The 24,526-nt window shown below is 34.2% G+C and overlaps 1 protein-coding gene across 2 annotated transcripts in view; it reads left to right on the top strand.

Annotated features, from left to right (window-relative positions):
* Positions 1 to 23,924, top strand: part of AEBP2 (AE binding protein 2) — a 71,928-nt gene extending 48,004 nt beyond the window's left edge. The window contains exons 4-9 of one of the 2 annotated variants that reach the window (XM_012785511.2): positions 208 to 394; positions 4,725 to 4,849; positions 12,815 to 12,882; positions 15,469 to 15,582; positions 18,150 to 18,176; positions 18,724 to 23,924. In XM_012785511.2, coding sequence (XP_012640965.1) covers positions 208 to 394; positions 4,725 to 4,849; positions 12,815 to 12,882; positions 15,469 to 15,582; positions 18,150 to 18,176; positions 18,724 to 18,769 — 567 coding nt within the window. In that variant the 3' untranslated portion in view covers positions 18,770 to 23,924. The other variant, XM_012785512.2, reaches the window with a different exon arrangement.
* The last annotated feature ends 602 nt before the right edge of the window (positions 23,925 to 24,526 follow it).

The raw sequence follows: 24,526 nt of genomic DNA, 5'->3' as shown, positions 1-24,526 counted from the left end.
TAGCTTTACCACTGCCTAATGTGTGTTATCTTGGGTAACCTAGATTATTTATAAAACAAAAGGGCCATACTAGTCCCTCATGTTTTCTTTCTGGAATTAGTTCCATTGCACTACTAATTTACTTCTGAAAATACTATTCACTTATTCATATTCTTTTTGTTCCCTTTTCAGCATCACTGACATTCTTTTTCTCTTGTTTTCATTTAGTGTGTTGTTGGTGGCTGCAACGCCAGCTTCGCTTCTCAGGGAGGGCTAGCTCGCCATGTACCCACACACTTCAGTCAGCAGAACTCCTCAAAAGTTTCTAGCCAACCAAAGGCCAAAGAAGAATCTCCTTCTAAAGCTGGAATGAACAAAAGGAGGAAATTAAAGAACAAAAGACGGCGCTCATTACGTAAGTGTTTCCCTTAGAAAATCTGTATGTGTTATAGATGGTATTTGTTGATATCTTGGGATTTTATGCAAATCAACATTTTTATTATACTTCAACTCTGCTCATCTATTTCTATTAAAAGTAACAAATAGGGAGGACACATGTCCGTCAGTGTTAGAGTTCTATGGCATATGTTTGTAGTAGCTAAGGGAGTTTATGTGGCCTTCAAATACAAATTGTATAGAATTAGATTTGGGGGTCTACTTTAATTCTGTTCTAAATTAAGAAAATTTAAAATATGGCAATATTGGTGTTCCTAGAAATGTTTTAGAAAATTTGAACATGTTAAAGATAAATAATAAATAATAGTTAAGTAACATATCTACTCCAAAGTAGTGTGTGTAGATAGCAAAAGAGTTTGAATGTATTCTGTGTCTCAGTACCTACAGTGTGTTGTAATATGTATGTCCAACTGTTATATGCTTAATTACCAGATTATAAGATGTATTGTTGATGTTTAGGATAGAAAATAATTAGATGATAAGGGTTGTAAATCTTGGAGACAGGAATCAACCTTTGAAACCCTAGAGCCTAGCACAGTGCCTGGTTCTTCATTTCAGTTAGTTAATTAAATATATCTGAAGTGAAGGAATATGAATGAGAGTATAAATGAATGAAGCCGCCATTGAATGGGAGTCCACAGTAAGGATGAATTAGAAAGGACGAAAAAGGGGGATTGCACCTTACCATTTTTCTTGGGATTTGATTAAGGTATAGAAGAGACTCCAGACACAAATTCAGAATAAAAGTAAAGGTAGTCTCTAAAACAGTGAAATCTTTTTGTAAATATAAAGGTATAGTGGACAGATGAACAAACCACAAGTGAAAAATGAGCTTTCTAAACTTCCTTAAGTTTCTTCTTGTTAAAAGAAACATGCATATTATCCATCACAGTTGGCTGTTGAATTTAGGTTATGGATCCATTTTCCTTCTAACCTCCTTTTATAAAAACAGAAATAAAATTCCAGTCATTTTACTTGACTGTTACTTTGAGTAACATGCAGTTGCACACAGAAAATTGCTAAATACACATTGTGGTACTCAAAACCAAAGGTAACTTTCCCAGCCATTTCACCTAATCTCACTATTATCTTGGTCTCAGTGTATACACAGTAGTCATTAAATATTCTGAGTTTTTCACGTTACGTACTTGGCACCACTTATGTAATTTGCTACTCTATTGTAAAGAGAAGATAGATTCAGTTATATACTCAGTTCTTGCTTACAAACAGTGCACTGCCTGCTTTAAAGTATATGTTGCTTTCGGCCGGGCGTAGTGGCTCACGCCTGTAATCCTAGCACTCTGGGAGGCCGAGGCGCACGGATTGCTTGAGGTCAGGAGTTCAAAACCAGCCTGAGCAAGAGCGAGACCCCATCTCTACTATAAATAGAAAGAAATTAATTGGCCAACTAATATATATAGAAAAAATCAGCCGGGCATGGTGGCGCATGCCTGTAGTCCCAGCTAATCGGGAGGCTGAGGCAGGGGGATTGCTTGAACCCAGGAGATTGAGGTTGCTGTGAGCTAGGCTGATGCCACGGCACTCACTCTAGCCTGGGCAACAAAGCGAGACACTGTCTCAAAAAGAAATAAATAAATAAAGTATATGTTGCTTTCAACAATGGTGTTTTTCCTAATAATAGCTAGTACAGGCTGTGTAGGGAGAGTTGGGGGAGTGAGGTGGTAGGTGAAAAAACCTTTCTGTTACCTGTTCTGTTGGGGAGAATGGGAACTATCATAGATTACTTTATGAACTTTAAAAGATCCAAGGCTTTTCACTGTGGGGAGTCACTGTTAAGAGGGTGCTGTGATTTGAATTGACATGGTTGCTGCTGTTGCAGTTTGTTCTTTAAAAATATACACATCTATAGCAATGTACTAAAACAATCACTTTTCTGGTACCTTCCTCATGTTATTCAAGAAGTTCATTTTTACTTACCTAGGTAAAAAGTACCTTAGAAATAGAACTGCATGCAGCATGAGTAATTTTCTGTTTGGTAACATTAAAGGAATTGTTTTACATACTTCAAAATAAAGTGGAAAGAATAGTACATTAAATACTTGAAATTCTCTTCACTTAGAGATTTACCAACATTCCACATTTGCTTTATCTCACTACTTCATACACCTTTTTGGGTCATGAATCCTAAATACTTAAGAATTCATCTCCTAAGAATAAAGATATTTTTCTGTGTAACTACAACACCATTGTTACACTTAAGTGGGGGAAATCATAAGTGATTTATTTTCTTCCCTTAATTTGATGGATCATGACATATATCTGATTTGGAGACTATTCTAGTTTGGTATTTTTGATATTTAACAGTGGAGATAACATGGTTAAGGTCTGAATGCATATAGACACTGAAGATTGAGGGTTTCTTTCATTATGGTGAATTTAAGTGATAACTTCAGTGTTTGAATTTGAATGAGGAGTAGTTGAATGTCTTAGAGGGATAAGTTGTTGCTTTTTTTTTTAAGTGCTTATCCTTCATAGGAAAAAGCATGTGATTAGAGAGCATGGAGAAAGTACACATTTTTTCCAATAGCACAGATCTAATAGAAAGGGGATTTGTTTCTTAGCATTAGGTAAACATTTCCCCCTGGAAAAATATTAAAATACTTTATTCTTTCTGATTTCCCATTGCCATTGCAGTTCTAGTTTTGTTGGTTCTGCTAGTTTTTTACTAGGTGTTGTTTTGCTTATTTCCTCCTCAGGAAAAATCTAGAGAAAAGAGCAATCTAGGTATATACTATTGAATAAATATGTCAACTGGTGAAATTGTTCCCACGCAAGACCTATGGTGCATTTGTGTATATGTTCTGAGAACTCTGTGAATATCATAGTGGGGTAAATCGGCATACATGTAATTCAGAGTATGCTGAAATCAAGCCATTTCTTCTTTTGTTAGTAAAATCGAATTTTTAATTACAGATCTCGAAAAGTTACATGTGTCAGAAAGCTCTACAAATGTAAAATAATCAACTTATTTTCTTTATTTTGAGCAACTTTTTCCTTAGGAATAAAAATAGCACCATTTATAATAATATTTAATGGGGTAAACTTGAAACTTGAAAAATGGTCTTACCAAAGTAAATCTTCAATGTATAACTTCATTGTGATCACTAAGATTGACTACTCTGTGAAACAGTTTGTTATTTTAAAAAGTTATACAAGCTCATTAATATAAACTATGATTTACCAAGCATTTTTCACATGCATTTGTTTTATTTAATCAGTCTATAGCTGTCATGATAGCTCCATTTTACAAATAAGGAAACAGTGTAATGTAGGTTAAACAATTTGCCCACAGTCACAGAGCTGATTACTGGTGGAGTTGGGAGTTAGAATTTTGGTGGATTGGCCGAGCGTGTGGCTCACGCCTGTAATCCTAGCACTCTGGGAGGCCGAGGCGGGTAGATTGCTCGAGGTCAGGAGTTCGAAACCAGCCTGAGCAAGAGCGAGATCCCATCTCTACTAAAAATAGAGAGAAATTAATTGGCCAATTAATATATATATAGAAAAAATTAGCCGGGCATGGTGGCGCATGCCTGTACTCCCAGCTACTCAGGAGGCTGAGGCAGCAGGATTGCTTGAGCCTAGGAGTTTGAGGTTGCTGTGAGCTAGGCTGACACCATGGCACTCACTCTTGCCTGGGCAACAAAGCGAGACTGTCTCAAAAAAAAAAAAAAAAAAATTTTTTTTGGTGGATTGATTAGCATTCAAAAATGTTTGCAATTTTCTTAGTTCATTTTTAGAACACTTTATTCGTAATCAAGAAAATACTTGTCTCAACCTTAAAACAATACTACCACTTTGTCAAATATTAATATAGAATGTTTATGAAATTTATTTTACATGCTTGGCCATGGTGAGTTTGAGATTCCAGTGTGGTGCACAGATGATGTTCAGTAGATTGTTGAAATGCAGACCTTGTGCTGAGGAAAGATACTGGAGTAAAAGACAAAATTTTATGAAAAATAAAGTAGCTGAAATGTGGAATCATGAGGTCTGAGGTTAGAACCTCACACACCAAGGGGCAGAATTAACCCACATTCACTCATTTGTTGGAATTCTGCTTTTGTACATCTTTATCTGTCTTCCCAGCTGGAGTCCGTGTTTTGAAAGCAAAGAATATCTTGCATTTAAACACAGGAGATAAGCACTTACTAATTACTTGTTTCAGTCTTTCTTATTACTTATTTTTGTGGAAAACGGACCATTTGGCTGTTTAGCAGACTGTTAATATTTTTCTAAATATTCTTTACCTTTTTTGTGTTGACTTTTAGCACGACCACATGATTTCTTCGATGCACAAACACTGGATGCGATAAGACATCGAGCCATATGCTTTAACCTCTCAGCTCATATAGAAAGTTTAGGGAAGGGACACAGTGTTGTTTTTCATAGTACTGTAAGTATTCTTTTTTTTTAAATTATATATAGAGGTTTGCAAAAAAGTGTATTTTGACTTTCACAATCATTTCTGAATTGATCAAAATCCTAAGAAAATATATTTTAACAAAAGTCACAAAACCTTTTGCTTCATTAGTATTTTAAAAGCTATTTGTATTATTGGTTATAAAGCAGATATTTCCCATGATTTTACATGTTTATGATTAAGCTGAATATTTTAGCCATTAGTTTGAACTATTGAGGAATATTGGGATGCTCTGACCTTAAGTAAACTAGGTGTCTTTTCTGACCTTTGGTTTCCTCATTTGTAAAATTAGAACATTAGACTCCTTTTAGTTTAAAAGGTTCATTCACATCCCTTTGTATTACATGTACCTCTCCCACCAACCCCAGGGCACACATCCAAAGTTTATGTTAAACAGAAAATAAGATAACATTGATCATCAAATTAAAACTTTATGAGGGAGAAGATTTTTAATGTGCATTGTTCCACTAATAAATCATAAGTGCCTAGAATCGTGCCTAGCGTATGGTAGGCACTGTATATTTTGTTGAATGTGTTGTCAACATAGAAGAAAAAGTACCAAAGTTTCAAAAGCAGTAAATACAGTTGTTTTTGTTGTTGTTGTTAACAAGAAGTTATAATAGACAGCTATTCTTTCTTCCATTTCTTTTGCCATTTTGTTATGCAGTCATTTTTAAATTGGTCTAGTTTGGTTATAGGTAAGTTAATAAAGGTAAATTTAAATTGTAAACCAGACTCGTGGTGATTTGAATCCCTGGAAAAGTGAATGCTTAATTTTGGTTGTCAAAATATAAAATATATTAAAGCTGGACATGTGGCTGATGCCTGTAATCCCACCTACTCAGGAGGTTGAGGCCAGAGGATCATTTTAGTCCAGGAGTTCAAGACCAGGCTGTTGGGCAATGTAACAAGATTCCTGTCTTTTAAAATAAAATATACTGAATTTGGGTTACTTTTATTTGTTGTATTTCAGTTAAAATGCATGACAATTTAAATGTAAAAGGTCATTGTTGTATCTTGTGGTTTGAATCTCTATAGTTCCCATCTCCTTCCCTGCAAGGTTTTCTTGCATTTTCATTTTTTCTATATATAGTCATCCCTCTTTTTCTGCAGGTTCTGCATCCATGGATTCATCTAACCATGGATCAAAAATAATTGGGGATGGGGTGGGTGGGTGGACACAATAGAAAACAACAATAAAAATAATACAAATTAGAAAAATACAGGATAACAACTATTTGGTTGTATTCAGTCATTTTTTGGAGGGGGTGGGAGAAACTGTCTCCCTCTGATGTCTAGGCTGAGGTACAGTGGTATGGTCATAGCTCACAGCAACCTCAAACTCCTGGGCTTAGGCGATCCTCTTGCCTCAGCATCCCGAGTAGCTGGGACTATAGGCATGTGCCACCATGCCTGGCTAATCTTTTAATTATTGGTAGAGACAAGAGAGTTGAGGTGGAAGGGAATCGACTGTGTTGTCCAGGCTGGTCTCAAACCCCTGGCCTCAGGCGATCATCCTGCCTCAGCCTCCCAAAGTGCTGGGATTACAGGCATGAGCCACTGCTCCCAGCCTATATTACATCTTATCTAGAAATGATTGAAAGTATATGAGAGGATGTGTGTAAGTTATATGCAGATAACTATGTCATTTTAGCTAGGGGACTTGAGTATCCTTGGATTTTTGGTGTCCATGGGTTGAGGAGGGGAAGGGATATCCTTGGAACCAGCCCTACACGGATACTGAGGGATGACTGTATACTTATTTTCCAATTATATAGCTTTTCTCTTACTTCTGCCTACTTATTTTAATGCATATACTTACTTCCATAGTTCTCCCTCTTCTTTCTGGTTTCTCATCTGTCTTGCTCACTTTATTTAGTTCCAAATATGCCACCAATTCTTTTGCCCTTTTTTAAAGTGTAGAAAGCAGCTGCCCACATTGCTGTTTTAACAATCTGTTGTGCAGGGTTTCCCCAGTATATGTTTTCATTTTAAAGGTAAGGAAATGTTTAATTTGTGTGTTTTTGTGGACAGTCACCTTAGGAATTGTAAAGTATTATAGCTACTTACTAAAGAAGGTTGAAAGATAATCTTGTATTTCATTTTTATGTGATATAACCTTAGTCTAGGTTAGACTGAACTCTAGGAATTGTAATTTTGTAAGATCCATTCAGATTTAATGAGCCAAGAAAATAACCAATAGTGGATTGTGTTTACGGAATAAATTTAAATGGAGGCGTGCTTGACATAATGTAAGGCAAGTTATTTAAATGTGTCATATAAATGAATTTGTGAGTGCTTTTTGTAACCACACAATCAGTGCTGCCCCCTAACTCAAAAGTTTTCGGATGATGAAACTATGGACTGGAAAGATTGTATTGTCTTTTCTGGTGTGACATAGTATAGTTGAGTATTATTACACAGGGCTTATGGTCCTCTATCCCCAGCCCATTCATGGGTTCCACGGTGAGAACTCTTGTGGTATGTATGGTATTATTAATGAAAGGAAGATAGAAAATAGAGCAGTAGTCAGGTATCAGTATATTCCTGGCAAGTTTTTCAGTAATTAGGGCAGAGTCACAGATGTTGGAAATTAGCTATGGATATTAGGGAGAGTGTGAAGAATTGAATCAAAGGCAAGAAGGTAGAGAATTAGTAACAAAGGAAAGGGAACGTTTTCTGAGACTGGAAGACGTGAGAGGTGGTATGAGTTTGAGGCAAGGAGAACCATACATATTCTCTCTCTCCCTTTTTTCTTTTTAAGAGATAGGGTCTTCCTCTGTTTCTCAGCCTGGAGTGTAGTGGTGTTAACATAACTCACTATAGCCTCAAACTCTTGGGCACAAGCCATCCTCCGGCCTCAGCGTCCCAAGCAGCTGGTACTGCAGGCGCATGCCACCATGCCTGGCTAATTTTTCTTATTTTTTTTGTAGAGATGGGGTCTCACTATGTTGCCCAGGCTGGTCTTGGACTCCTGATCTCAAGCTATTCTCCCACCCCAGCCTCCTGCATAGCTGAGATTACAGGTGTGCGCCAGCATGCCCAGCATATTTACTCTCTTTGAAATAACATGGGAGATACAGTTTTCTAAATAAGGATGAAGGAGTTGGAAAGGAAAAAAATTACTGGATTTGGAAACCAGAAAGGTTTTAAATGACTACTTTGGGAATTTTGTTGGGATTCAGCAAGATTAGGGGCTTGCTCAGCAGTGATCATTGAAGTCCTCCTTTGAAGTTTGAAAACATAGGTTTATGATGTGATAGGTCTGTAATCATTCGTATTGTATTTTTTGTTGTTCGTTTGTTTGTTTTTATTTTAGCATATTATGGGGGTCCAAGTGTTAAGGTTACATATTGCCCATGCCCCAATCATTTTTATTGTTAAACAGGTCAATAAGATGTGGTCATCACTCCCGGAGTATGGCATTAGGGCTAATTTGTTCATTCGCTTAAATATTGAGCACCTGCTGTGAGCCAGGTATTAATGATACAGCAGTGAACAAAACACATTAAGGCAAAACAAAACAAAATGCCTGTATTATAGTGGAAGAGACATGATAAACAAGATAGATTAGTAAAATCATAACAACTTAAAAGGAAGTGAGGGCATCAGCCCTTTAGTTATTAGGGAAATAGCATTTTAGCCAAAGGAAAAATCAAGTATAACATCCTGAGGTGGGATTATGTCATGTATGTTTGAAAAACAGTGTAGCTGGAGGGTATGTGGGAGGAAGGGAGAGTAGATAAGTTACCTCCAAGGGGATTTTAATACGCATGGTATAATTTAGCTTTTTTAAATAATACATTTTTATTGAGGTATAATTTATATATAATAAACTGCACCCATTTAAAGTATACAATTCTGAGTTTTGACAGTTGTACTCACCTGGGAAAGCACCCCCACAGTTAAGATACAGACTGTTCCCAGCACTCTCAAAAATTTCTTGGTGTAGCTTTGCAGTACACCCTACCTCCACCCCCTGCCCTAGAGAACTTTCTCTTGTTTTGTATGTAATTTTTAATGTGTTCCCTTTGGTTTCTGTGTTGAAAACAGATTATAGGAAGTTAAGGGTGGGGAAAAAGGAATTCATCTTTTTATTCTTTCGGGCGAGAGAGTGGCTTGGACTAGAATGGTTCCAGTGGAGAAGATAAGTGTTAGATTTTGGCTATCTTTTGAAGTTTGTTCTGGCAGGATCATGGGTAAATCAAATGTCAGGTGTGAGAATAAGAGGAAAGGATGACTCCAAGGTTTTTTGGCCTGGGCAGCTGGCCAAAATGATGGAGTTGCCATTAATGGAGACTATAAGGCAGATAGGTTGCGAGAGAGGATTGTATCAAGAGAGACATACACAATCAGATAAGTTATTTGGACACAATAGAAAGGAAAGAAGGTAGGTGAGCAAATTCTCCAAAGTTCCATAACTGTGAAGATTTTGAGGAAGGCAAATAGACGTTAAACAGAATCACTTCTGTTACTAGTCAGAAATGGCTAGTATTAACTGCAAATTCATGTTACCTTGTTATCAAATTAACTTTTATAGGAAATTACCATACTGATAATGAAACAGTTGGTTTAAAAAAAAAGTGTCAGGTACTATACTGTACAGTTTGCCTAATTTGTCTTATTTCGTTAATTGCAACATTTTCTTTTGAGCCTTTTCCAGAAGTCAGCAGAATCCTAGTTATATCAGTTGGCTTGCTGTGCTTTGTTGGCTTGCAATGTTTTTATATCTTATTTCATGGTAGGACATACTATTTCATTTTAGCATCTCCAGATTTGTCCTTGGGCTTTTTAGTTAATTTTGTTGCCAAGTCTAGAATTAGAATATTTATTTATTTAACTACAGGTTTATGGCTGGGCAAGGTGGCTCCTGCCTGTAATCCTAGCACTCTTGGAGGCTGAAGTGGGAGGATTGCTTGAGGCCAGTTTGACCAGCCTGAGCAAGAGCAAGACCTTGTCACTACTTAAAAAAAAAGAAAGAAAGAAAGAAAAGAAAAAGAAACAAAAAAATTAGCCAGGCCACAGCACTCTAGCCTAGATGAATAGAGCAAGACTCTGTCTCGAAAAACAAAAACAAAACCTACAGGTTTTTATATAATGGAGATAGAAAGAAAGTATTACTTTGTTTAAAGCTCTGCTTTTGCTCAGTTCTGATATATTTTCAGGATGACATTATAATATTTTGTTTGAGTGCTTGGAACTTGGTTAAAAAACTCCAGATTGAGATTATTAAAACACTAAAGTGCTAATTTTGTTAAAATGGCAATTGTTAGAGTTACAAAATGCCATTTTAAGAGTTATAAAATGCCATTTTGATCTGTTTTTATTTAAGCAGTACCTTAATTTTTAGAATCTGGTAATAAACGGCAAGTATGTTTTTCTTACACTTCTTTTTTTAAATTTTTTTTTCTTATATATTAAATTTAATTTTATATTCTTTTTTTTCTCTTTTTACACCAATTTAAGGCTTGAGTGAATCTATTTCTTACACTTCTTTAGGTCTTTTTGTTTGAATTGTTATACCATTTAACTTTGATAGATTCCTTAAGATTGAACCTAAAGACTGATTGGCCTTTCATTTAAAATAAAACCAACCAACCAGAAACAGCAAAAAGCTCCAGCAAACAACAGATGCCTTAGTTGTAAATTAGATACATTTTTCTTCCTAGCAGTATTTTTTCTTTACTGTTTGTTTAAAAATATTTCAACTAGTACACGTTTTGAAAGTCATTTGTTGCGTTGTTAGAATTCATTTTATCTTGTGACAAATGAGGGGAAATTGCATATATGTTCAGTCTAAACTGCTGTAAAGTACTTTGTAGGGTTTTTTCAATTTAAATAAAATTACTATTAGAGTAAGCAAAAAAAAAATTTTAAGTATTTTAACTAGTGTGGATGCTTGGTTGGCAATCCAGCTGAACTACAGGTTTAGCAGATAGCAACAAATGGCATTTTTGGTGATTCAATTAATAATCATAACATGGCTTTATTGTTTGATTATATAAAGCTTTTCTCTTTTCCTTTTTTGAAAATATATGATTAAAAGTGAAATTGAGAAAAGGCTTTTTAAAAAATGATGCAATTAAAGGCTAAAAGAGTAAAGAGAAGTAGAAGAAAAAGTTGTACACTGTGATCTTGCTGCCAAACAAAACTACCTTTTTGTGGGATAATATTGCACATAAGTTTTTTTCTTTTACTTTTTTGAGGTTTGGTTTACATGGAGTAGTACAAATTTTGATTGTTCAGATTGATGAATTTTTTACTTAACTGTACACCCAATCACATACAAATTTTGGTTTTAACAGTCATAATCATATTGTATAACTGTATCTTTTGATATTAATAGCATTTTTACTTGATTTTAGCATTTGCAAACCTTAATTTTAAATGACTATCTAATATTTCATTATAATTATGTTTGCATTCCCCATTTACTGGAAATACGGGTCAGTACCTGTGGTAGACACTGGATGGACAGTATAGTCCACATTCTATGAGGGAAGACAGACACATAAAGCAATCACAATATAGTGTAATACATGCTGAGTAATGACTCAGCATTTTTGAGACATACTATAAAAAGTAGAGACCCATAATCCATTATTGGAGCTAAGGGCAAGGAAGAGGAGGTGATAACATGTCCTAAAAAGGATATTTGTGATTATGTATGAGTATAGGTAGACACTGCACATTCCAGGCAGAGAAGTGCTAAGGAGATGGGAGTAAAAATTTGGTATAAATTTTATTTTACTTGACCAAGACCTGTAGTTTTTATGTTAATTGCCCAAGTTAAAATGAGTAGTAAAAAAATGAAGCATGTATACCTTATGACATTTTATCTGAATGGGTAAATGTATGTTCAGTAATTTATTTTATATAGGACCAAAGTCATACTTTGGACTGTAGATGAATTAATTGGGGTTCCCAGTCACATTTCTTGAATAAACCATACTTGTAATCTATACATGATCAAATGGTTTGCAGTTTTTATTTATTTATTTAAAGTGGAGCCAGAAATTTGTAGACCATTGAAAAGCCATTAGAAATAGCCCAATGTATGGATGTTTGAGATTTTATGATTTTTATTCTTAATCTTTTACTGTAATTCTATAGCATATCCTTTTTTAAGGAACTGACCTTTAGCAAGCCTTCTAAAAGCTGTGAACACAGTGTTCCTAGAAATAAATCTTTAGTTCTACAAGGGTATTTGTTTGCTTCACTGCTGTGTGCCCAGCACCCAGAACGGTGTCTGATCTGTGGTAGCTGTTTCTTCTGTAAAACGTTAGTGCTGCCGGTGCACAGGAAACTTGGAGTTGGAGAGTTGGTTGTTCTGGTAAGTTAGAGGTCAGATGAGAACATTTCTTCTACATGTCTCATAGTATGGGAAATCATCTTCAATATGAGGCTCAAGGAATTCCAGGCAGAAAAACATGAAAAAAGTGAGGTCACAGAGGCCAGGTCCTGAAGAGTATTGTGCACTATACTAAGAGTGACCTTTTCCTAACTGCTCAGGGAACCTATGAAGAGTTTGCCAGGGAAGTAATACTATACTGAATTTGTGCTTTGCAAAAATACAGTCTGGGTACGAGTGGAGAATGGCTTTGGGGACTTGAGGAGGCCCAGAAGATCGGACTAGTGCTATGGCAGCTTGGATAGAGATAATAGGTGATGAAGTGTACAGTTCATTTTATACTAAACGCTGCCATAGGTGGTATGATACAGAAGTCCAGAAGATAGATTCTTCCTGTGTCATGGAGCTTTCAGTCTTGTGGGAAAGACAAAAGATTGAGTGCTACAAAGCAGGATATTCTGATGGTAAAGTAATATTTCTTCCAGGATATGAACACCTAAGTTCTTGATTAGAGGCAAAAGTGCCTTTTAACTAAAAATGAAAATGATGATTTACGAATTGTTTTTATGATTTCATATCATTACCAGGTAATAGCTAAGAGAAAAGAGGATTCTGGAAAGATAAAACTTTTGCTTCATTGGATGCCTGAAGACATGTAAGTATTTGAAATACTATGTGTAACTAATAGACTTACGTTTTATTTTTATTAGAGTCTTATACACACAATTAATTTATTAAATTCAAATGAAGACCTAGAGAAATTAAATCGTACGTACAGCATGTTGAGGTTATCAGGATTAAAGTGATAATCTGAAAGCTCTTAAGTACCTGGCTCAAGTTACAAGATTCTGAATTTCACCTTTTTAATTGTTTTCAATAAAAGTAGTTGCAGCAGTTTTTAATCATTTTAAGGATATGATTATTTTTAGGATTTTTAATGACCTTCAGATAGTATGCAAGCAGCCTTAACTGTGCCTTTGAATCATTTATTTTAAACATTTGTAAATATTTTTCAGCACACAATGAGAGATATTTAATAGAAAAAGCAGTTGGCCAACCTAAGCAAACCCGTCTCTACTAAAAATAGAAAAATTTAGCTGGCCATGGTGGTTCACGCCTATCGTCCCAGCTACTGTGTTCCCCTGAAAATGAGACAGGTTCTTATATTTATTTTTCCTCAAGAAGACACCTTCTTTTATTTTCAGGGCTTATTTTCAGGGGATGTGTTATTTTTTAAAATATGGTACAACAATCTACATTTATTCAGATATAGTAAGTTGTCTTGTGGAACATCATCATAACTCTCCAAACCCCGAATTCCATCCTGAATTTCTTGCGACTCTATTTCCTTTGGAACCATTGGCCCCAGTCTCTCATGTGGAGCAGTAGAGCTCTCATGGAGCAAATTAGAAGGGCTGCTCGTCTTTACCGCTCTGGGACGAAATGCATGGGTTGTGCAGATATGCTGCGTAGCCACGCCCATCACTAGGTCTTATTTTTGGGGGTAGGGCTTATATTGTGCAAATGCTTAGAAATCCTGCCAGGGCTTATTTTATGGGTAGGTCTTATTTTCAGGGAAACAGTATTTGGGAAGATGTTGAGGCAGGAGGATCACTTGAGCCCAGGAGTTTGAGGTTGTAGTGAGCTATGATGGTGCCACTACACTCTAGCCTGGGTGACAAAGCTAGGGTCTGTCTCAAAAATAAATTAATTAATTTATTAAAAAAAAAAAAAAAAAAAAAAGCAACCGGCCAGTTTCCTAGCAGTGATTACATTTTCTCTGAGTTTAAATGCCCCTTTGTAGCACTTCTGATGTAGATGTTCCTCAATTCAGATATTTTATATTTAGTTTTCCTTTTATCCTTTTTATTAAAATTTTATTTTTATAAAAGGTAATGAGGGTGTATCACAGAAATTCTGGACAAAATTGATAAGCACCAAGAATAGAATAAATTTAAATGAAGGGGATTTCATTGTGTGTACTTAAAACTTCAAATATGTGGATAACATTTGTCTTTATTAATTTTTCTACAATATTGTTTTGCCAACTCTATTCTAAAGAGATGATAATGAGTGTGGTGTGAATTATGAGTTCTTAAATAGATTTGGGAATTTATAATGCATATTAGCATATTAAGTCTGCTTAATTTTTAAAAAATCCTGTGGTTATCAAACTTCCATTAATATGAAACATCTTCCCAGCCTAGACTGGTTTTATGGAAATGCTACTCTTCATTTAACTAACTCTTTTTTGATGAACATTAAAGTTAACCATTTTTCTCTACTATTAAGTAATATGAAAATCTCTATTAAAAGTAGGATCATTTTTAAACTGTTCTTTGGTCTTTTTTCTCTCTCATCCCTTTTTCCTAATGAGTTCATTTGTTTCATAGTGGTTTTTTTTATTTGTTTGTTTTTTTGAGACAGTCTCACTCTTGCCCTGAGTACAGTGCCGTGGCTTTAGCCTAGCTCACAGGAACCTCAGAGTCCTGGGCTTAAGCAATCCTGGCTCAACCTCCTGAATAGCTGGGCCTAGAGGTGCACGCCACCACGCCCTGCGTATTTTTGTTTTTTGGTAGAGACGGGGCCTTGTTTTTGTTCAGGCTGGTCTTGAACTCTTGAGCTCAAGCTATCCTCCTGCCTTGGCCTCCCAGAGCACTAGTATTACAGGCATGAGCCACTATGCCTGGCCTCATAGTAGTTTTTAAAAGCTCTTAGTATAAAAAGGTTATAAACACAGTTCCGTTAAAAATAACTTATTAAATTCAAACAACTGCGTATTCCTAGTGTTTTAGAAATAGATTAATCCCAATATCAGAATACTTCTATTTGAATTTCCTTATAAAATTAAATTTCTTTGAACTTAGAATTTTGGTCACGTGTTTTTTTTAAAAAGTGGAGTTTAATCTTTTACTTCTTTCTTAATAAGGAAACTTCTTTATGAATTTCACTGAGTGAATTAAAAGCCAGGCGATATGTTCTGATAAGTTTCTAAGTTTTGTAGGCTTTGCCATAAAAAAATTCCTTATTAATTCCTAAATTCATGTTGAAATTTGACACTGCCATTTCTTATTTGCGACTCCATGTCCCACTACTGAGGCTGATGGCTGAGCTTCCTTGACTTCTGAGAAACTTGTTTAACTTAGGTCGCCTGATTAAACTGGCAGAAAAGGCTGGGGAATGTAAAGGGTAAATATAAAATTAATGTTATTTTATTGTTGACTTGTTTTTTAATTAATAGTCTGCCTGATGTGTGGGTGAATGAAAGTGAACGACATCAATTAAAAACTAAAGTAGTTCATTTATCAAAGCTACCCAAAGATACTGCCTTGCTTTTGGACCCAAACATATACAGGTAATTTAATTCTTGACTCTGTGTTTTACTTTTTAATTGTAATCTTGTCTTTCTAAATTTTGGATAAGTTAGGACTTATTTTTAAGTGCTGAATTTCAATACCAGGCATATCTTTCTGGAGTTTTTTTGTATGTGAATTACATCACAAAGAGTTAAAAATTGGTAGAATCCAGAAAGATCTTACTCAAGTTCATATGCATGTTTAATTCCAGGCTCATCTTAAGTAGTTTAGATTATAACACACATATTGATTTGAAAATAAATGCCTTTTGTTTAAGTATGTAATTCTTTTTATAATTCCAGACTTTTGTGGACCTGGGAATATATTACATGAACCCTAAATATCATAACTGTTTGATTTTTTTTTTTTTTTTAACTTACAGTGCCTCCAAACCAGCTTTTTAAAAGAGCAATTTAAATACTATTGTGTTAAATTTAAAAGAGGTAGCTCAGAGTATCACATTTCTAATAATTTTCTGATCTGACCTTTGTTTTAGTGTACTGTGCTTGTGAAAGTATTGGGGGCGGGGAGAAGACACCAACGTTTCTATGTGCTGAGCCACTTTGCTGGGTACTTTACATGTACTTCACCCTCACAGCAGCTCTGGGAAGTAGCTGTTACTATCACTCTTACAAATTGGAAAACTGGGGCTAGAGGTTAAATAGTTTAATATGTCTAAGGTTACACAGATAGTATGTGGCTGAACTCCATACTGCCTCTCTCCAGATAACGTATACCAGGGTGATTAAAAAAGTGGTGAAAATACTAAAAACCAGTTTTTAAGAGGTAGTCTTAACGAAAGGATTTTATATGATTTTAAATAAAATTTTAATTTAGTAGTATATATTTTGCATAAGGATAGGTTGACAGGAATATAATGACATAATAATTGATAATGCAAATATAAATTTTCGATATCATAAAGGTAATCTAATTTTATAGTAATTAAATGCTTTGTAGGTTCTGTTCATACCATGACTCAACTTTTTGGAATGTTATTCAACATAGCAAGTTTTCCTTAATTTGTGACTGTATTCTGTAAATGGTATTCTAACGTAATGGGCTTAGACACCTGGAAACATTGAGACTCTTGTGTTTTCTCTATTCCAGAAAAAAAAAAAATTAGAACGTCTTTTGATGAAGGTGCTACTAAGTACAATAAAATTTTTTCTTTGTGGAATGAGCTAGATTATCAAGGATTAGAGAATCCAGGGAAATTCACTACCAAAAAAAGATGAGAAAGTCACAAGTAACTTCTCTATAAAGAAAACACAATTAAGTATTCTTTATTTACTGTTACCTAATTTAAGGTTTATTTCTGTTGACTCTTTGGAGAGGGGTAATTAAAATTAGCATTCTAAAAAAGTGATGTTTTGAGAGCCACTCTGCCTTTAGACTGGTATTAAACATTTTAGAGCAGTTGACAAAGGGGCATGAATCTTAAATTAAGATTAATCTGTGTTTCTGCCCTGCATCCTCCTTTCTCAACCAAAACAGCTTATTTTTCCTGCTCTTGTGATACATAGAAAGCAATTTAGATATTTTTTACTGAAGGTGATTTAAAAAAAAATATTCAAGCTTAGAACTGATGTCCCAAAGTACATAAGAATAGTCGCATATTCTCAGTGTGATTCTAGTATTCTTATTGATTTTATTCTTGGGAAATGAGGATGTTCTTAAGACATATTAGGTAGTTCTGTGGATTTACTCTTTCTTAACCGCATCGCTCAAAAATCTTAATTTTTGATTCTAAACTTTCATGCTTCTATTCTGATAATCAGATTTGAGAGTACTGTAAAGTGGTATAGAATCATAGAACTCTCTGCATTTGCCCTGGTGTAGCATCTTTGCTTAAATTTCTGGATTTTGACTAAAAAGTCTTGTGAAATTAAGAGGGTAAAAACAGTTGTTCTTACCTTTTTTAGGAGAAATAATTTCCTGCTTGTGCACATGTCAAAGTGAAAGCATGGCAAACTTTCCAAAAATGTATTTAACTTCAAAATGAGACTAAAAAGAACATATACTTGGCCCTCTGTATCAATGAGTTCTGTATCTGTGGATTAAACCAACTATGGATTGAAAATACTAGGAAAAAAATATAAAAAACAACATAAATAAAAATTGTTATACTAACAACTATTTATATAGCATTTACATTGTGTTAATATAATAAGTAATCTAGAGATGATTTAAAGTGTACAGGATGATGTGGGTAGGTTACTTGAGCATCAACCCCCCTTCCTGTCCTCCATGGATACTGAGGGACAACTATATTTATTTGGGATTTAAACATCAGTTTTAAAGTACTGGTTAAATGTACATGTTAGACTTACTGTTTTAGGAACATATAAGGCTACATAAGCCTACATAACAAATTTATTAAACAGCTATATTACGTAACTAGGTTTGTATCCATTATGTGTAAATGTTTTAGGAATAAATTTTAATGATGGTCTATGATCATCACATTGCCTATATGTTATAAATATCTTAAATGTCTCTTCTGAATGACTCAATGTGTTTGTTTCATTTGAATAAAAGAAAATTCCTTTTTCTCTTTTTCTAGAACAATGCCGCAGAAGAGGTTGAAGAGGTAAAAAATAAATAAATACATAAAAAGCAAACAAGCGGGGACACCTGCAGTCTTAGTCACTGACAATGGGTTTAGGAAAAGTTGCACATTAGAGTCAACCCCCTTCCTTTTTTCTTTTTAATCCAGTATTTAGAATAATATTTATGCTTAGTGTAAACATTCTGTGAATGAAGTAGGCTCTTCTGTGGAATATATTAATATATTACTGTATATCCACATTTTCATGGAATGGTACTGTGGGAGACTGAGCAAACACTCTTCTGGCAACTTAGTGGAACAGCTTCTTAAAGGCTTTGCATGCTTGCTGCTTTAAGCTGCTTTTTTTTTCTTCCCTTTAGTGATTACAGTAGTTTACATTGGAAAGAAAACAATTACAACATGTGCCCTTACAAATACCAAAAGCACTGTAAAGATATTTGTCTTGACAGTGTCTATTGATTTGAAGTCATATTAAGAAATACTTAGACAATGAAAATTATCAAGAGATAATTTACCTTTCAATTATGATAAATAGATGTGATTGGTTGCCATTTGTGTTCTTTTGCAGAACTCTGATAAGAAAAGTGTTCAATTTGTATTTAAGCAAACAGTGAACGACATTTGCAATCAACTAAAAATTCGTCTATCGAATTAGGGCTGAAAATTACTGTTAAAGAGTGTTGCAGTATGTCTGGTGGCTCCCTTTTCAGGACTAGGGCTATCTCATGGAGTACAGTATGTTAATATTTACCTATATAACTAATCTGTTAACGGTTTTTGAAAAACCTCTCTTTCAAATTATTTGAATAATCTTCGTATTTTCATTTAACCTATATGACTCTAATTTTTTTTTTCTGAGGGAAACATTTGGTTTTTGAGTTTTTTCTTAATGTAAGAAAAATTGTATTTTTTTTAAAAGTATCTTCAAACTGAATCCTTTATGCACCAAAGTTGGTTTTGAAAAGGAAAATAAAATCACTTTCTTGCTTGGTAAGCAAGAAGCCATATGGAGTTTTTTTAACTTACAGAAATGGAAATATGTGTAACTTGTTAGTATTGTATCAAACAAATGTTGCATAGAGATAATAGAACATTGCTTGTAAATAATTCAGCAGATTTGTAATATATTTTTATATTTTGAAAATGTACTGTAGATGTTTTTCTAGAGGCATGAAAGTTAAATGTATATATTATGGTAGAAATAATATTGAAGGATATTGTAATTCACTAGTGCTGCCAGAGGAATTGTTAATAAAGCACCTTCTTTAACAATAAATGTCTTTTGCAGACTTAAGGGACTATGTACTACTGTTAATATCTATAAGAACAAAACATATTGAACATCCTTCCAGAAAGTCTTTGAGGGAGGACCTATACCCATAATAGAATTATGGCACTCATTTCTGACAGTGATCGTGAAATCAGTTATTTCCTTACTGTTGGAAGGACATATTGTAAAGTATGTGGTTATATGCAGTCAAACTGCAGAAAATACTCCTGATTGAGGAGTTTTCACTTTACTACAGTGATATAAAAACCAGCAGTTTTTACACTAAATTTTTTAAATAAAGAATAGACAAAAATATAAAATTAAAACCTTTGGTTCCAAAATGGGAAAGGTTCCATGATACATAAATCATTTCTCATTTGCTTTAAAAAATGAAAAAAATAAAAATTATAGGAGGCTTTATTCATTAACAATGGGGTAAAGAGCTATATACATGAAATGAGTCTTATAAAATTAAATGAAGTGCAAATAAAAGCACTGCTACTATAAGACATTCTGGAATGGTTGTTTAATAAGGGTATTATTCATATGATCTGTAGCAAATGTGATTTATTTTTAAAAAGAAAAGAAAAGCAGTGTGTTTTCTTACTATTTTTTTGTTTTCTTTTGCTTAAGCACTTCATCAATTGCTTTATTCTGTATCTGCGAAGTAATCTGCAATCTTCTTTGTTCTTTTTAAAATTTGATTTGTTATAAAATTGCCAAATAGAAGTGTTTCAGATATATAGTTTGTACTTGTATTTTTATTTTATTGCCTCATGTTCTTGTAAGTCATTATTAATTGACCGATGATTGTAGACCTTGCTTGAGTATTTTTTCTAATAAAACAAAGCAAATCACATTTAGCTTCAAGTAACAATTCAATTAAGTTTTAAAATGACATCTGAAACTATTCATCTAATATTTTCTTAAGGGCACAGTGAATAATTGCATTTTTTCATTGTATAGAAATACTTAGATGTCAATACCAAATTTCATGATTATTGATTAACCTCTGAGTACTCAGTCACTTATCCTTTTGCTGCTTATCTGATTTTGATACTATTGGTTTGGTACTATAGATTAACACACCAAAAAGAACATGTAATTAAAATGAGCTAGTTTTTTAACTTGTATGTATACATATACACACACATTCAATTGTGATTGGGAAATAAGTATGAGAATTTTAATTTGTGATGTTCGTTTATTAATGTCTCCCCATCTACATTGTTCCTCCTACCCTTGAATATGATATATTTTTAATATGACAATTGAAACCAGTCTCTTATTCTTAATTTATGTGTAGTTCAGCATTGCACAAACTGTAGCCCATAGGCATACCCATTTATATGTTGTCTGTGATTGCCTTCTCTCTGCAGTGGCAGAATTGAGTTAGAGGGGCCTTATGGCCTGCAAGCCCAAAATATTCACTACAGGTTGAGCATCCCTAATCCAAAAATCCGAGATGCCCCCAAGCCAAAACTTTTCTCTTTTTGTTTTTTATTTTTAGAGATAGGGTCTTGCTATGTTTCCCAGGCTGGTCTCGAACTCTGAACCTCAAGTGATCCTCCCACCTCAGCGTCCTAAGTAGCTGAGATCACCAACATGAGCCACTGTGCCTGGTACAAAGTTTTTTGAGCACTGATATGAGGCCACAAGTGGGAAATTCCACACCTAACCTCGTGTGACAGGTTACAGTCCAAACTTTGTTTCATGCACAAAAGTATTAAAAATATGTAAAATTACCTTCAGCCTATGTGTATAGGTGTATATGATGCATAAATGAATTCTGTTTTTAGACTTGGGTCTCATCCCCAGGATACCTCATTATATACATCTAAAAACTATCCCAAATCCAAAACACTTATAGTCCCATGCCCTTCAGATAAGGGATACTCAACCTGTATCTGGCCCTTTAAGAAGTTTGCCTATCCTTTGTCTAGTTGATACAGTTTTTTGAGAAATAAACAGATCATACAATTTGCATTTTAATATGATAATGTTGATCTTGGTAATAAACCAGTACATTAAGTTTCATTGAAAATTGTTTAATATACTTTACAGTAAATACTGCCATATTACCTTCAACAAATGGTGGCTTTGGGAAACTTTTACATTGGATTTCTTAATGGTTATTAATAGTCCGCTGTCTTCACCATTAGTGTTTTTGTGTTTTGTTTTATTAAACAGGACTAAACGAGATTTTGTAAATTAGATTATGTTTAAACCATAAGGCACATAATGCTTTATCTAGAAGATCTTAAAGTGGAAAATATTGTAAAATTTAAAGTTGTTTATTTTTCTAATAAACTTACTTTTTCATATATACATTTTCCCTAAAATGGACACATATTACTTCTGAATTTCAGATGAAAGGAAATTAAAATGGACAGTAATTACCTCTCAGTGCATATATTAAGATTTGTTTTACTCATTGAAAGCATTGATAATCATGTCAATAAACCTTTGGCTTTAAAGCTTTTTTCTCTTTTACACATTAATAAAATGTTTTAAGTATGCAAATACTTTTAAAAAGATAGAATTTGCCACAGTTGTTTTTAAAGCATTTTTTGTTTGCTCTTTGAATTCTTTTCTTAATTAATGGTTAACAAAAGTGTTAGATTTTGAATTAAATATAAAAATGGGAAAATATGAAGTATTAAAAATACTTGGTGGGGGGACTTTCCGTTTAGTCACAAGGTTTAAAAAAAGCCAAAGCCTTTAATACACCTGTGTAAATTCTCTAAAAGATAAATTCTTAGTTTATATAGATTACTAATGCAAAAATTGTTATACTTGTCTGTATAATAAGGCCTGGAGGTGCAGATCTACAAAGAGAAGCATATATATAGTCTATTTATAAAGAAGTACAAATGATGTGTTATTTGAAGTTTTTTTTTAAAATGGCACATTTGGGGATTTTTAGTTAAATATTTTTGTATTCTAAAAAATACAGAGAATATTTTGTAAAAGGATAAACATTTTGTTGGAAAATTTCCCGTGTATATACTTCTTTTTTTAATTCTTAAGGAATCCTATGACCTGGTGTACGACATTTTGCAATTCCAATACTACAGCTTTAATATTAAGTTTGCTGGTTTTGTTCTTAAAGATTAGAATATCTTTTCACTTCTAATGGTCATGAGGCTCTGTACCTTTAAAATGTAACAAAATGTGTTTTCACTTTTGATCTTTTAAATATTTACATAGCCTAATTTCTTGAATCAAGTTTTCATGATATATATAACACACGGTTCTGTTAATCTGAAAATTATAGAGGACTTGTAAGCAGGTTAGAGCAGGAATTTTCACCCAGATTTTTGTTTCCTGGGTTAGCATTCCTCTCATTATACCAAACTACTTCTCACATTGTGAGAGCATGAATGTACATTGTAGTGCCACTATGAAGTTTGTTCAGTGTTGCTGCCATAGCCAGTCCCTGGAGTGATCATATATTCCATGCGATAGTCTCTAAAATATTTGTTGAGTGAGTATTATGGATGAATACTTGTTATGGTAAAATATTTTGGAGAATTACAGAGATAAAACACTACTAGTAGGGTTGAAGTTACCTGACTTAAGCCACATTCTATTATAATGTCAGAAACCTTTTCATAAGAACCTTTTCAGGTGAACCATGCCTCAGTTTGTAGAGACATTCTCAACATAAAGGATTATTGGTGTTACATCTTTACATACTCATCATTCTGGTTTATTTAATGTCATTAAAAATACTTGCATTTGTTAGAGCCCTTTTTAATAAAATAATAAGCCCTTTATGATACAAATAACATTTTTAAGTAATACTATTTTCAAGGAGTTATTCAGTATTTGGTTTCTTTGAATGTTTTGTCTTGCTTCCAGAGCATTGCTGCCTTCAGAGGATTTTTTTTTCCTCTTCTGTATATTTATATGCTTCTGCTAAACCTACATTTTATAAATCTTATAGATTTACTATGAAATTGCCATGGATTTATATGTTTCTGTTAAAACTGTTCCACAAATTTATATTTGGATGCCTAATGGGTCTTGTGTATGCATAAGATTGTTACATTTTGAGGTCTTCTTAGAAAAGCATAAAGTTTTGGGGGGATAGTGTATAGCTAGAGAATAGTATTGGATTATAAATCCATGAGAGTTTACTCTTTTATTTATTTTTATTAATTTTATATAAAATTAAAGGTTTTTTTTACTTAATTTATTATGTTTTTCTTTTACCAACTGTGAAGTTATTCAAGAGAGTTTACTCTTGAGAGCTGAGTCCGGTGCAAGTAGTTTATTATAGACATCATTGAGCATTGTGGGAGAATGGGTCATAAGGTGCCTAGCTGTGTCCTCTTGAATGTCATAAATTAAAGGGTAGCCTAGTTGGTTATCTTTTTACTGCCTGCATAATGTCAGTGTTAGTACAAGTTATGTTATTTAAGTTTCTCTGTCTCTTCTGTCCATATATGTCCTTCCCCAAATCACCTGAAAGATCTGATTTGTTTTTTTTTTTTTTTTTTTTTTTTTTGATTTGTTTTTTTTTGTTTTTTTTTTTGAGACAGAGTCTCGCTTTGTTGCCTAGGCTAGAGTGAGTGCCGTGGCGTCAGCCTAGCTCACAGCAACCTCAAACTCCTGGGCTCAAGTGATCCTTCTGTCTCAGCCTCCCAAGTAGCTGGGACTACAGGCATGAGCCACCATGCCCGGCTAATTTTTTCTATATATATTAGTTGGCCAATTAGTTTCTTTCTATTTATAGTAGAGACGGGGTCTCGCTCTTGCTCAGGCTGGTTTCGAACTCCCGACCTCGAGCAATCCACCCACCTCGGCCTCCCAGAGAGCTAGGATTACAGGCTTGAGCCACCACGCCCGGCCTGATTTGTTTTTTAAATGTAATCTGAGCAAGTCAGCAGTTATTTCAAAATTTGTCCTATAAGTAGATTTTTTTTTTTTTTTTTGAGACAGAATCTCACTCACTCTCTTGCCTGGGCTAGAGTGCCATGGCGTCAGCCTAGCTCACAGCAACCTTAAACTCCTGGGCTCAAGAGATCTTCCTGCCTCAGCCTCCCAAGTAGCTGGGACTACAGGCACGTGCCACCATGCCGGGCTAATTTTTTCT

This window comes from Microcebus murinus, chromosome 10 (genome assembly GCF_040939455.1).
Source record: "Microcebus murinus isolate Inina chromosome 10, M.murinus_Inina_mat1.0, whole genome shotgun sequence".
NCBI classification, from domain to species: Eukaryota; Metazoa; Chordata; class Mammalia; order Primates; family Cheirogaleidae; genus Microcebus; species Microcebus murinus.
Note: the sequence above shows the minus strand (reverse complement) of the source record. Positions and strands in the feature narration are given on the sequence as shown.